At 41.1% G+C, this 14,686-nt stretch overlaps 2 protein-coding genes across 4 annotated transcripts in view; one reads left to right on the forward strand and one right to left on the reverse strand.

Moving 5' to 3' along the window:
- The first annotated feature begins 203 nt into the window (after positions 1-203).
- On the forward strand, positions 204-10,221 carry Ptrh2 (peptidyl-tRNA hydrolase 2). The gene is given in 2 exon segments (NM_001013860.2): positions 204-235; positions 7,391-10,221. A coding segment is annotated over 1 exon segment (546 nt). The 5' UTR covers positions 204-235; the 3' UTR covers positions 7,937-10,221.
- Positions 10,222-12,587: 2,366 nt separating this feature from the next.
- Positions 12,588-14,686, reverse strand: part of Cltc (clathrin heavy chain) — a 55,580-nt gene continuing 53,481 nt past the window's right edge. For 2 of the 3 annotated variants that reach the window (XR_015630942.1, XM_087573831.1), the window contains one exon: positions 12,588-13,657. Coding sequence is in view for 2 of the 3 variants with exons in the window: in XM_087573831.1 (XP_087429957.1) it covers positions 13,533-13,657 (125 nt within the window). In the remaining variant the exon portion in view is untranslated. 3 annotated transcript variants of the gene reach the window in all.

Genomic DNA, 14,686 nt, shown 5'->3' on the forward strand with positions numbered 1-14,686 from the left:
CCTCTAAAAGAGAAACGTTCCACCCTCCTTTAGGCAACCGGGAGGATCCTCGCGGGATTTCGGTTCGGCTTTATCAGTTCGGGCTCTGTGGGTGTGACAAGAAGAAGGATGACTGCGCCTCGTAGTTTCTGATCCGGAAATAGTTTTTCAGCAAACCCGGAAGGAGTCGGCGGCGCGCGCGAAGCGTGTTCTTTGTACGGGAGTGGAGAACTACGAGGTGAGCGAGAAGCTTCAGGTAAGTCTCGACTCCTTCTTGGACGATGGAGAAGAGTGTAGTTCTTTCTGTCTCTACTGAAAAGTTTTTTACTATTTTATCCCAGTCTGCCTCCTTTCAGCTGCTTCATAAACTGTCTTCCGCCCGGTGGCCGCCGCATGCCTTTCTTGCCTAGTCTGCAAGCCTTTGTAACCTTTGGAAGAAGAAACCAAGATAGAACCCAGAATTTTAGTCTCTAGCAGGCTTCCTCATATAGGTGGCATTGATACGCTGCCCTAGCGTGAAAAAAATGGAGAACAGACCTCACACTATAAATATTAAACTAAATACCCGTTTTCGAGTTGTTGAGACCAGCTTGGAAAGGAAAAGAGTGCTAAAGATGGATTCAGAAGTATTTTTATGTATTGGTAATTCCGTGCATGTACATTGTGCACGATGGGCAAGCGCTCTACCTTGAAGCTGTTGTTAATTCCAAGTCACTGACCCAAATCATGGCCAAATTAATTAAAGCAAACTTTCTTTTATTTGTGTACACCGACTATTTCTCCCAAAAGGCAGTGTTCAAGAGATCAGCATTGGACAGGGGACAGATAAGAGTTTTTATAGTTCAGGAGTAGGGGGTTTCCAAATGGGGGATTTGGCAGGCATGTAGGCAGTGTTACAGCAGCTGAACATAAACGTAACAGGTTGGTCATAACAACCCCTAAAGTAAGACATGGTTGTAAGGTGGTCAATAAATAGTCTTTGGAAAAAAAGGCATAGTTATCGTTTCCAGGAAAAGGCAGTTCAGAACCATTTGTAGTTAAGGTTACCGGTAGGGCATAACCCAATCCTTGACAAACAAATTTAATCATAAACAGAAATGAATCTAGTTTGTTTTTACTATAAGATGACTTTCAAGCCTAAGATATGATGGACACAGGCTGGCCGGTCTCCATACCGCAGTTATCGAAGTGTTTTGTTTTGTTTTTAACTTTGAATTTTGAAACAGAGTCTTGCTAAGGTGCCTAGTGTAGTCTTGGGATGTCCCTCCCTTAACAACCTCCCTCAAAGATGGAGTTAGCAAAGCTAATTTGGAAATTTTGAGTAAGAAATAATTGGGACCCTGTAGGTGGAGATAGTGGGGATGGACACAGAACAATAAGTACGACAGGATTTGCTGACTGATGATCGTGGGATATAGGAGGGAGAGGACAGGCTTTCATTAACACCACCAAAAAAATGGAATGATCATCGCCTAGGTTTGGTGAAAATGAACTCCATCAAAACAAATATAAGAGATCCAAGTGGTGAACCTAGCAGAAAGCTTGGGCTCATGTTTGGACCGAAGCATCCGGTACAGATGGTGATTTGGGAATATATGAGATGGCTCATCTTGATGCAGGATGTAGAAGTAGAGTCCCAATTCTTCCAGCCCCATGATCCCAGAAATAAAACCCAGATTCAAAGTATATTTACAAATACCTTGGCCATATAGCTAAGCTCTTCTCTGACTAGATAATAACTTTATTATAACCTAGTCTATTATTCTAATCTACGTTCTGCCACATGGCTGGTTACCTGTGCTTGGGTACCGTGGGTCCGTCTCGTCGCATCTTCCTAGGTGACTCTCCTGTACCTGGCTCTATTCCAGATTCTTCCTGCCTCTATTCTACCCTTTCCTATAGTCCATAGTTTGTTTGTTTGTTTGTTTGTTTCTTGATAGATAAATGGTGCGTCCATACAATACACAGGATATTCCCTCTACACAGGATAGAAAGAAAATTAGTGAGGACATGGAAAGAGGGAGCAACCCCTTCCTCTGGTGTTAGAAGCATGTCACTTGTGGGGGAAAAAAGAATGCTAACAATGAACAATTGCTTAAGGCCTATGTCTCCTCCCAGCAGTTGTCTAGGAATCTCACGGGAAACCCTATTTAAAGGGAAAGGACCATGTCCTAAGACCCTTGTGCGAGGGTTGGGGATTTAGCTCAGTGGTAGAGCACTTGCCTAGCCCTGGGTTCGGTCCCCAGCTCCGAAAAAAGAAAAAAAAAAGACCCTTATGCAACCCTAGTGACTTCCGATTTTTTATTGCTGGATTATAATTCCAACCAAGACACCTTGTGTCCAAAAAGAGTGAGGAAAGAGTGAAAAAAAATGTTTCTTGGCTGCTACCCTTTCAGATGTTACTTGGGAACCCCCAAAATGATCTATGTCTAATGCTAAGACAGTTGTGACCCTCTCTTGAGGAACCCAGGCCCATGCTTGGGACTGTCTTGATTTCTGAGACTCTTTCTTGAGCACATGCTTGGTTATATCTTAAGGGAAGAAGTTCAGTTTATCTGTTTTTCCAAGTATTTATTTTTTTTTCTCCTAACCCCCAAGCTTAAAATCTATAGTTAATAAAATCCCAACTGCTTCCTGAAATTCTTTGTGTTGAAACCACAAATGCCAATTTTACTTGCATTGAGGTACCTAAAAGATTAAAGGAACTCCTGAGAGTAACAGGGTGTCTATTTCCTCACAACTGACAACCTGACAGACTTTATTGCCTTTAACTTCAGCTAGAAGCAGGAAGACTTCATCTTTGTTTAGAGAGCACAGTCAGTCTTCAGAGATTACTGGCTGGCTGGTTGGCTGGCTGGCTGGCTGGCTGGCTGGCTGGTTGGTTGGTTGGTGAAACTGGAGAAGAGCTGATACACCAGTGCTGTCCCCGTGTGGTTCCATTCTCCATCCTTCTTCGGAGCAGAGTTACTCTCTTGTAGCTCATACCTGGCCCCAAACACACATGAGGCTCTTACAAAGTTGCATCAGTATGCCTGGCTTATAGCTTTCTTCAGTGATGGCAATGTCCTTTCTAGCAGTTGGACAGAGTGGTCATTAGCCACTTTGAAATTGAGCACTTGGCTTATGCAGCCTAAGCTTAGAACTGAATATCTAGCCATACGTCTATGGCACGAATGGCTACGATATTGAACAGCATAGGTATAGAGAGAAGGGCCAACTATGTAAGTGTGTCTAATACTATCCAGGCAAATAGCAGGTAGTTTTGCTTAGGAGACTATAAACTGTGAGAGGTAAAGCTAGCATTGGTGGAAGTTGGGTTAAATAATTCAGAGGAAGGTTTAAAGTTAGGTTTAAAGTTTTAAAAGTCACCAGGAATTGGTGCACAAAACTCAAGAATGAAACACAAAAAGAAAGAACTGTGGTGGCAATGACACGGCTTGTCTGGTTCTTCAGCACTTTGGATAGACCAGTATACTACCCATCCTGTAGTAGACACTACGTAGAGATGTTAACTTTCCCCAACTCTGGTATGTGGGTATTTGCTTATTTTACAACTTAGAAATTATGAGTGCTCCTAATTCTACCTGGTGAGCAGCTACCAAACATTGGTTGTATTGGACTTCTCTTGGTCTTAGTTTCTCTGTTCCCCCATCCTTCATTTTGGATGTTGAATGATTTATTCATTAAAATCTTCAGACAGTATGTACTTTGAAAAGACTATGAAAAAGGAGATTAGTTTCAGGATACATACCTGGAGTCCCAGCTCATGGGAAGGCTGGGTCAAAAGGATCATGACACGAGCAGCCCAGGCAACCTAGCAAGATGCAGGCTAAAAAGAGGCAAGAATCAGACTCAGAGTCCTTGCCTAACATGCAGGAGGTTCTAGAGCAGTGGTACTCAACCTGTGGGTTGTGACCCCTTCACATAGTCGTATATCAAATATTCTGTATATCAGATATTTACAGTTATGAGATAAAATGAGATAATTTTATAGTTGGGGTCTCTACAAAATGAGGAACTGTATTGAATTTACAGCATTAGGAAGGTTGAAAACCACTACTCTGAAGTCTACCCCTAGAATACAGGGAGGGAGGGAAAGAGAGAGGAGTGAGGAGAGAAGGGGCTCAGTGAACTGCCTCCTCACCAGGTAAAGACAAGCCTGCAAACCTAAATTTAATCCCCGGGCCCACACGGTAGAAGAAAACACATTCACAGAGAAGTGTCCTGACCTCCACACATTTTATCTGTGTTTGTGTAAATGTGCTACACACATACACATACACCGTAGCTTTCAAACATTCCCTTACCAGTTCCTTTCTATCTTGGTGTCCATTTTTATCCATCATAGACACCTGTTATTCCTAGACTGAGGTGGATCCTTCTTGGGAAATCTATAGAGTTGTATGTTTAGGGCATGAGTTCCCAGGCCTAAATACTTCACAGTTCTGGTAGACATGCTCTTCTTCATTCACCTTAATAGCTATCCCAAACCTTTGTTTTATTTGTCATTAAGAAAATAAGGGGCATACAGTTTTTAGTTTCTGCTTCAATCACTAAAGATATATTCTAGCTAAGTTGTGTGCATTTTTTTATATACACATTTCTATATCTTTCTCTGATTTTCCTAGATTCTCTAATAGAAAAGTCAGGCTTTTGTCTACTCATTTGCATTTGCTTCAGCCCTCTGACAGGTCTCTGCCTCTGACCAAGTCTAATCACACAGCCATCATTTGATGCTTCCTCTTTTTCAGGAGCTTGATGCATTGTTACTATCTTCCTAGGACTCCAGCACACTCCTGTGTGGCTGGTATCCTTGAGGAAATATTCATGCTTTAAATAATCCTACATCCAGATCAGAGTCTTTGTATTATAAAATGATCTCTTACATCATATGATCATATAAATAATCAAAGCCCATATACCGACACTTGCATGCTTGTATTTACTAATTCACTCGGGTTTAAATAGATAGCTGAACCGTAGAAAGTTTCTACTATAAACTTTGTCCTGGTTTTGAACTATATAGTTCATGTGCCTACCTGTTCTGTAAATGAGTTTATGGTATTTATCTGTATAGTGACTAAGAACTGTAATTGATGGTTTGGTAGAATATTTGTCTAGTGTGCATGAAATGCTGGGTTTAATTCCCAGCACCACATGCGCCTGGGAGGTAGAGGCAGGAAGATAAGCAGTTTGGTCAGCTTTGGCTTCCTAGGGAGTTCTGACCTATGTTAGGCCCACTTTCAAAAACTACCATGGCAACAAACAACCAAACTATATAGAACCAGTTGTGATGGGACGTGCCTGTAGCCCCTACCAGGGAGGCCCGGGGCTAACGCAAAAGAATTATAATATGAAGCCAGCCTGGTTTACATAATGAAATCCTGTCTCATAAAGAAAAAAGCCCTGGACTGAAGCTAACATTGCTCAACTCAAAATATTCTTCAGACCAAGTGCTATAGGAATACAGTCTAGTGGAGTATTAATGCTCTGCCCAATATACCTGCCAAGAAGTTTTAGTTGCTTCAGTAGCCTGGTGCCAGGTTTGTGATCCCCGCTATGTGAGAAGGAGAGGTAGAAAGAGGTTCAGAGCTAGCCTGGGCAATGTAGTGAGATCTTGTTACGAAATAAAAGGTAAAAAGCAAGCAAGCTGGGCACATGGCTTGGTGGTAGAACACCTATTTAGCCTGGGTGAGGACCTGGATCAAACTCCATTGCCCTACAAAACTTACTTCTGTAAAGTGCCCTGTTATCTAGTGGGCCCCTGTGCTGGGCAGAAGCTCCTCAGCTTGCTGGATTCCCACTGACTCAACTGCTTGCACTTTAGTTGCTTGGAAATAGACAAGGATATATTAGCCCAACAACATGTCAGCAGTAAGAGGCTGAGGCAGGAGACATACAGATATGAGGTCAGCTTGGGCTATAGAGTGAGACTATCTCACAAAACAATCAAAGAACAAAGCAAAATTTAAAAATCCAGAATGGTGGGGCTGGGGATTTAGCTCAATGGTAGAATGCTTGCCTAGCAAGCACAAGGCCCTGGGTTTGGTCCCCAGCTCTGAAAAAAAGAAAAAAAAAATCCAGAATGGTATAATTTAAGAGTATGAATATCTCCAGGCAGTAGTGGTGCATGCCTTTAATCCCAACTCTCTGAAAGCAGAGGCAGACAGATCTCTGAGTTCGAGGCCAGCCTGGTCTACAGAGCGAGTTCCAGGACAGCCAGGGTTATAAAGACAAATCTTATCTAGAAAAATTATTTTTTAAAAAATTTACATTTGATAGTATGAGTGCCATGTATGTGGATTACATTTTTTTGGCTTGTTCATTTTTGTTTTTCTGACAGGGTTTCTCAGTGTAGCTCTAGCTGCCCTGGAACTCATTCTGTAGACCAGGCTGGCTTCAAACTCAGATCCACTCAGCTGCTGGGATTAACAGTGTGGTGTATACCACTGCCAACACCCGGCTTTGAATTATTTTTTAAGAAATAATATGGGCTGGAAGGATAGCTCAGTGGTTAAGAGCACTGGCTACTCTTCCAGAGTCCTGAGTTCAAATCCCAGCAACCACATGGTGGCTCACAACCATCTGTAATAGGATCTGGTGTGTCTAAGACAGCTACAGTGTACTCACATACATAAAATAAATAAAAATCTTTTAGAAAGAAAGAATGAATGAATTTATACTGCTATACTATCCTCAAGTGAAAATCTTTGGTAATGTATAATCAATGTATAATATTTGGCATGTGTTAACATGTCTTTATTTTATGAATAATAAAAGGGAAATTTTTGATAAAATAAGAGTTTCCATCCATTCCACCTAGGTTGTACATTGCTTAGTTCCCAGGGTGTCGCTTAAGCAATGTAAAAATGGTGGCTTCATGATATAAATACTTGGACACTACACTAGAGGAAGAAACTGGTGACTTAAAGGAATCTAAGCCAGGCTTGTTGCTCACTCCTGTAATCCCAGCATTGGAAGATTGAGGCCAGAGGACTGTTTAAGTTCAGGGCCTGTCTGGGTTGCAAGACATGGTGGAATGAAGAGTAGAACCCTGTAGAGGGAGGGAAGAGGAATGCCTGTAGGATAGTTACACTTCTAGAAAACGCAATTGAATTTAAGAACCCTACTCCGGATACTTCACATTTTAAGACTGAATAGTATAGTGGGGTTTTTAACTGAAGAGATTTTGCTGACTGTTCAGAATGAACAAAACTATTTCATATGGGTCTTTGAATCAACTAGTACTCGGGGATGAATGGAAGCAGGGTCTATGCGTGGGATCCAGAATGCCTTGCCTTTCCTCTGCATGACTTACTTTGGTTCAAAAGTACTGCTTACCGCGTGTGGGTGACTTATCTGAAGTGTGAGACTTCAGTTCTAGATAATACCGTTCTTCTTTTCTCCTAAGATGCTTTCCAAGTTGTTGACAATGGAGTATTTGGTTCATCCTGGTACACTCAGCTTGGCTGCTGGAGTTGCTTGTGGCATGTGCCTGGGCTGGGGCCTCCGGAGCCACCTTGGAATCTTCCCCCAGAACTCAACAAGCGAGACAAACCGAGACACAGAGATGGGAACCGAAGCAAGCATCTTGGGAGAGAGTGGGGAATACAAAATGATTCTTGTGGTTCGAACTGACTTAAAGATGGGGAAAGGAAAGGTCGCTGCCCAGTGTTCCCATGCTGCGGTCTCTGCCTACAAGCAGATTCAAAGGAGAAACCCTCAGGTGCTCAAAGAGTGGGAATACTGTGGCCAGCCCAAAGTGGTGGTCAAAGCTCCAGATGAAGATTCCCTCATTCAATTACTCACCCATGCAAAAGCCTTGGGATTGACTGTAAGTTTAATCCAAGATGCCGGACGTACTCAGATTGAACCAGGCTCTCGAACTGTCCTGGGAATTGGGCCAGGACCAGTAGAACTAATTGATGAAGTTACTGGCCACCTAAAACTTTACTAGATAAGCTTTTGCTTGATGGTGATTCTGTCCAAAGACTATGGAGCCTCTCAGTAACAATAAATGCGTAATTCTTATCCCCACTTTAAAATCTGTTCCCATGTTTCTCTGTCATATACTGGACCATTAATATCTTGAGCTTAAAATACTATTGAAGGCTGGAGAGATGGCTCAGTGGTTAAAAGCACTGACTGCTCTTCCAGAGGTCCTGAGTTCAAATCCCAGCAACCACATGATGGCTTAAAATCATCTATAATGGGATCTGATGCCCTCTTCTGGTGTGTCTGACGCCAGCTACTGTGTACTTATATAGATAAATCTTTATAGATAAATAGATAAATCTTTATAAAAAATTTTTAGAAAAAAAATACTATTGAAGTGGTAGAGAAATGCCTCAGTGATTAAGAACACTTGTTCTTCTTGCAAAGGATGGTGCAGGTTCAGTTTCCAGTATCCGGATGTCAGTTTACAACCATCCAGATCCAGTTCCAGGAAATCCAAAACTCAATCACCAAGCATACACAGCATCCATAGACATGCAGGCAAGCCCTCATAAATGCAAAGAATACAAAGTAAGTCTCAAGACTAACTATGCATTCCCTAGATGCTCCTGCAGAGTGATCGGGTCTAAAACAGACTGGAAGCGAGACAGTGTTCATGATGCTGCTGGGTGAAAGGAAGCTACACTTCCCATGTACAGTTATTGCAATTTTTTCTGCTGCTTTTAGAATGACCGATAACCTCTTTTGATTATTAACAGACCATTGCCTAGACCCACTGTGCAATTCTGATTGCAGCTTTAACTAGCTGGGTGTTTTTTAGGTGGCCTCATACCAGGCTAATCTTGAACTTCTGGTATTTCTCCTGCCTTGACCTCCCACCTGTTGGGATTGAAAGAATGAGCCATCATACCCAGCTACTCTCGAAATTCATTTCTACTGAATAGTTGAAATTTTAAGATCTTGTGGCATTTTGATGCTTATTTCTTCTGATCCACTTGGTCCAAGATACTTCACAGTGATTCTAATTCATAAACTATGAAAATTCCTGTACTTAACCAGTGAAACCAATGAGTTTGTGAAGTGAACTTTGAGAATTTAGGGGAACTAAGGGACTGAAGTTGTGTCCAATCAGTTTCTCCTGGGAATTTTATTATTTAAGGGCACTTTTTCTCACTGTATCCCTGAGCCTGGAACTCACTATGGAGTAGGCTGATCTAAACTCAGAGGTGCTCCTACCTCTGCCTCCCAGTGCCAGGATTAAAAACGCGCACTGGCATGTCTGTCTACATAAAGCTTTCTTGACAGTCTTGTTAGAATTCATTTTTCTTGATAGTTCTAGAAGGTTGACAGTGATTTGTAAGTTCATTATATCCTTTATAACTATAATGATGTTAAGGAGAGTAAGACCGTAAGTGGGAACTAGGTAGAATGATGAAGACAGCTGTAGGCAGTCACCAAGTTAAATGCTTGGTGCATTTTTATCATACAGAAGCATGAATGGTACAGGAGCAATCACAACACTGAGTGATGCCACAGTAGCAACAGTTTCTAGACAGAATGTTTATACAGGAGTCAAGTGATGCAACCACAAGTAACTGAGGTGAACTTAACCTTAATACGTGATTAGGACTCAGGTTATTTATGAGGCTTGCTGCAGACAAATGCTCCCACACTAAAAGACTAGATTCCCATCAGGATGCCGGGGGTGGCTGATTCAAGGACCTGTAATAAGCTCGGGCTTACCTACAAGGACACAATAAAAATTGCTAATTCTGGTGACAAGTCACGGCATTTTTCTGGTTCACCTATTCTTGTTATATACTTCGTAGGACTTACCGAGTAGCTCTCAAAGCATACTCGCTACATAACTTGTTTTCATTAGCTTGAATGAAAGGCATTTTCTCTGGTGTGTTCCTACTGGTGATCTACATGAACAAGCGACCATCATAGCCTTCACAGCCCCACATTCACAGTCAAGTTTCACTTGTCCTGATGAAGCAATTAAAGAGAGCAGTATTTTTCTTTCTTAGCATATGTAGGGGAGGGGCTTTGGGAACTGAAAGCTGGGCAGTAGAAAGTTTTTTTCAGGGAAGTCCTCATTGGTAGGTGGCCCACACTCCTGTAGATGGCCCAACATGCTTTCACACAATGTCAGCATTGATTGAACTCGGTGCACTGTTATGAAAAAGTGATTAACCTGAGAGGGAGATGAGGGTTGGGGTGCTAGGGTCAGTACATTGTATACTTGACTGAAATTCTCAGCAAATAAAAAAATGACTAAAAACATTTTTTACCCATGACTATTTGTGTTCACATGTCTTTGTCTAAATGGCTGGTGTCTGGTTTGTGAGCTCAGTTCATTTCATAGAGCATTTTTACCTTATAAGAACTGAAACAGGAGTCTGGAGAGATGGCGCTGCAGTTAAAATTTTACAGAAAATCCACATTTGGTTTCTGAATCATGACTACCTGTTTCAGAGGATCCATCACTTTTAAGGCCTCCTCCACAGGCATCAACATTCATGTTAGCATACCTACCTACATAAGTATGTTAACACATGGATTATTAAAAATAAAGCTTAAACAAATTAAATTAAATTAGGGCTATTGAGTTGGCTCAGTGGGTAAAGGCTGACAATCTGAGTTTGATCTCTGGAGCCCACAAAGTGGAAGCTCTCACATGAGTCCACCTAATCAAAAAATACACATTCAAAAACCAACTACCCCATAAAGGCAAGGTGTGGCTCATTCCATTGATTTCTGTAAGTTCCAGGTCAACACTGAGATTCTTGTTTCCAGAACAAGACAAAAGGACTATAAACTGCTCCAAACCTGAGTGTTTGGTAGACATTTCCTCAAATACTAATGTAACCAGCCACTTTAAGGAAAATAACTGGAAGTGTGCAAGGTACTAGAATCGGATCATAAAACAAAGAAACCCAACAGTGCTGGAGATCCAGCTTCATGCCTCACATGCTGGGCAAGGGCTCTTGTTCCATAAAGCGAAACGTTTTATGTATCAATATACAAAGCTTTTCTTGTTTTTATTACTGTCACTGACAGAAATGACCAACTAAACACCTCTTCAGTAGTTTGGCAATTGAGGCTCAGAGTGAGATCATGGCTGCACTAGAGAAAGACCAAGAAGTGGTACTTGTTACACTAAGATGGTCATGTTGAAATGGTTGTTAACCACGGATTTTTCATGTAGGGGCTATTTTTATATATCACTAAATCATACAGCTTTGCCACATGAATTTCCCTCTCCCATTTCCCCTTGGATCAAGCAACATTTATACTAGTTAGTACAGTAGTTTTCAGTTTCCTAGTCTAGAACCTACCACAGTGATAAACTCAAGAGTAATAATTACCAACTCCCTTACCATTCACTTTGGTGGATTATGATGACCACAGCCCAATCCTTGACTAGGCATTTTGTGATTTAAAGATAACCTGACAGATGGTGCATACTTATAATTCCCTCATGCAGGAGGCTGAGGGGAGAATAAAAGAATCTCAAGTCCAAGAAAGGCCAGCCTGGAATGACTATACAGAAATTCTGAATAAAAAAACCAACAGACTGGAAAGAATGGAGCAATGGTCTACTATATCCACAGGCACAAATATGATGTGCAGACACATAAACATCCATACACATATGATAATAAACTAATCTGCGTAATAATTCTGAAAGTACTTGATATATAGAGAAGAAACAATTCAGCAGCCTGCTGACTCGTTCAATATGGATGGTTTAAGTAGCAACTTGGCATCATAGGACAACAGTACATGATGAATTTTTGTTGGGAAAAATCCTCAAGGAAACAATAAGAAAGAGTAGGACTGGAGAAACAGCTCAGTGTTTAAGAGCACTGACTGCTCTTCCAAAGGACTAGGTTTAATTCCTAGTACCCACGGGGTAACTGAACTCCCATCCTAGAGGATTCTGAGCCCCTCCTGGCTTCTGAGGGCACCGTGTGCACGTAGTCCACAGACATATACACAGGCAAAACACCCATACCCATAAAATACGATATTTCAATTTGCTTCTATTAAGGAAGGGAAAGGAGCATCATAAGTACAGGAAGTCAAGAATGAACTGATTATCTCTTGATTTCTTCTGATGAGAGTAGGTAGAGATCTCGGAACACAGGGCAGCTTTGGCCTGAGAGCCCACGTTTTCACTATGACAAATGAAAACTGACTTTAACAGTGATCCTAATTTGCAAAGGGTGTGTATATGAAGCCTATGCTAATCTGCCTGAGTTGTAGATATAAGCTAGGCAGCTCACTCTAACTATAGAGGATTCAGTCGTGCTGAAGGAAAGTCAATATCCTCGGCCATGGCAAAAACTTAAATTTGGAGCCTTTCAAGTTGAAAAGAAATACCATGCTAGCTACTTTAAAAAAAAATACACCTTTATTTCAAGTCAATATAACACCTATAACTTATTTAGTTAGGGGAAATGCTTAAAACCCGAGTGCTACTAGGTTAAAATGTTGGGAGATGTGAGGGGCACATTATTCAGTGACGGCTGCACAATCTCTCATAACTGGAGGAATGTAATACCATAATGCATGTCTTCTTCACCCTCTATGCCTCTCTGTGATGCTCCAGCAGTAGCCAGTAGAAACTATGAAAACCACCATTCTTCTGGTTTGAGATGTATTTAATTAAAACTGCAATTCTACATGTTATTTCCACAGTCCAGTAATTTATTTTAAATTGGAGTAATTTCAAATTCCACAAACAAAACTGAAGAACAGCAATATCTTGTTTGAATTCTCTCTTCTGTACACTCAGTGATCTAAAACACCACAATATCCAACATACACACACCTCAGGGAAGGGTTAGTAAATACACACGTGTGCAGTCATGGTGCTCTTTGTTCCTGAATGGAATGGTCCCACAGAAAAAGCACAGGATACAGCACAACATGAGGGCACCTGTTACACATGAAGTGAGCAACACACTAGCATTTTCTATATGCATAATGGGGAAACCTGCATAGGTTACAGGGCCTGTGATACTCGTTTTAAAAAAAAAAAAAATCAGGCAAGTTGTCTGTATGCATTTTCAAATAATTTGGAGAGCGCTGTGATCCAATGTAAGATATGCTGATTAGTGTTGTCTTTGTTGGCTCTGACAGTCTTGCATGGTCACATAGCAGTATTTTCACGTTAACTTTTCTTTGAATAAAAGAGAATTAAATGCATTTAGACAATACATAGTGAAAGCTGTTTACATACACTAAATTTAAGAGATTCAATATTAGAGTTTCTTTGTTTCTTTAAACACTACAGAGTGCAAATCAGGTTCTTCACAATAGATTGAATAGTAAGCAGTTCTTCAAAGAATGAGGGGGAGAAAAAGCCCACGTGAGTACTATTCCCCTTTGAAAAGAAGGTCTAATGATGCGGAATGTGAAAATAAAGTTTTAACATAGGCGATCCGAGTCTATAGTTAGAACAAAAAAGTAGTCCTTCATGAAGTAAAGGTTACAAGAACACGTTGCCTGTTTCCCGTTTATAAACTGAGAAGTGGGTGGACGATGCTTCAGTATGAAAATAGGAGACTACGGGATCAGCTTCCGTCTCACATGCTGTACCCAAAGCCAGGCTGTGGCTGCCCATATGGTGGTGCAGTATAACCATAACCAAAAGGTGCCTGGGGAGGGACTGCCACACTGGGTCCGGCTGTTAGCATCAGCTGGGGCTGACCTAAAGTGACAAAGAGGAGGAGAATCTGTTAGCACCAGAGTTAGCAGTATCCTCTTTCCCACTCCAGCAGCACACTCACAATTCACTAAGTTGTGTGTAGGCACTTTTGACTGTCTCAATTTGGAGTACAGTCTTGCCCTGAGAAGGTTCCTGTCTTAAAAAAGCCAACAGAGCAGGGCTGAGGGCCACAACATCCTATATTTAAAGCAGTAACACATGCACATTTGACATTATCAGGCCATACATCTGCCAACAAGCCTATCACATAATACACATTACATTTAGTGACTAAAATTTTAGCACAGGAAAACTTTACAAGTTGTTAAAGTTAATTTAAATATCTGATTCTAAACATCTGAATCAAAATGAAACCTTATACGGTTCTAGCAAAGAATCCAGCGCTAATTTAGAGACAGCAATAAAAAAACCACATTCAAATATGCACTAAGATAGGCAATGCATTAGGTATGAAAACACAAGAACGTATATACCTTCTATCAAATACTTGCTGATGAAGCTGAAATAGGTGCTGACCACATAAAGAAAACATGACACGTAAAGAACTTTTAGAGAGAGAAACACAATACCTCCTTATTCCTACACATCATCTCCCACTGGAATGGAAGCCACTGCACTCCCAGCACAACTGGTTCCCTGCGTCCCCTTCTTGTAGCACAACCAAAATTTTATTTAGTAAGCAAGTATGGAAACTGCTTTACCAAAGAATCACCTCTGGACTATTGAAAAAACTAACTCTATTTCAACTCCCTACTTAAAACTCCATGAAAGCCCAGCAGGCCATGAATACCTGGTAAAAAAAAACAGCTATCTTTTCCCTATTTCACATATGTCAAAGCTCATGTACTTTAGGTCTACCCTGTCCCCTAAGTCCCCCCAGTTTATCTGCAGAAATAAAGACTCATGTACTATCATTTTCCTTTGTTGCCTGAGACAAAATGGTCCTAATTTTATACTTCCTTCCAAAGAAAACCGGGTTATAAAACTTTTAATCATACTCCTCAAATCCAA

Source organism: Rattus norvegicus, chromosome 10 (assembly GCF_021556685.1).
Source record: "Rattus norvegicus strain SHRSP/BbbUtx chromosome 10, alternate assembly SHRSP_T2T, whole genome shotgun sequence".
Classification (NCBI taxonomy): Eukaryota; Metazoa; Chordata; class Mammalia; order Rodentia; family Muridae; genus Rattus; species Rattus norvegicus.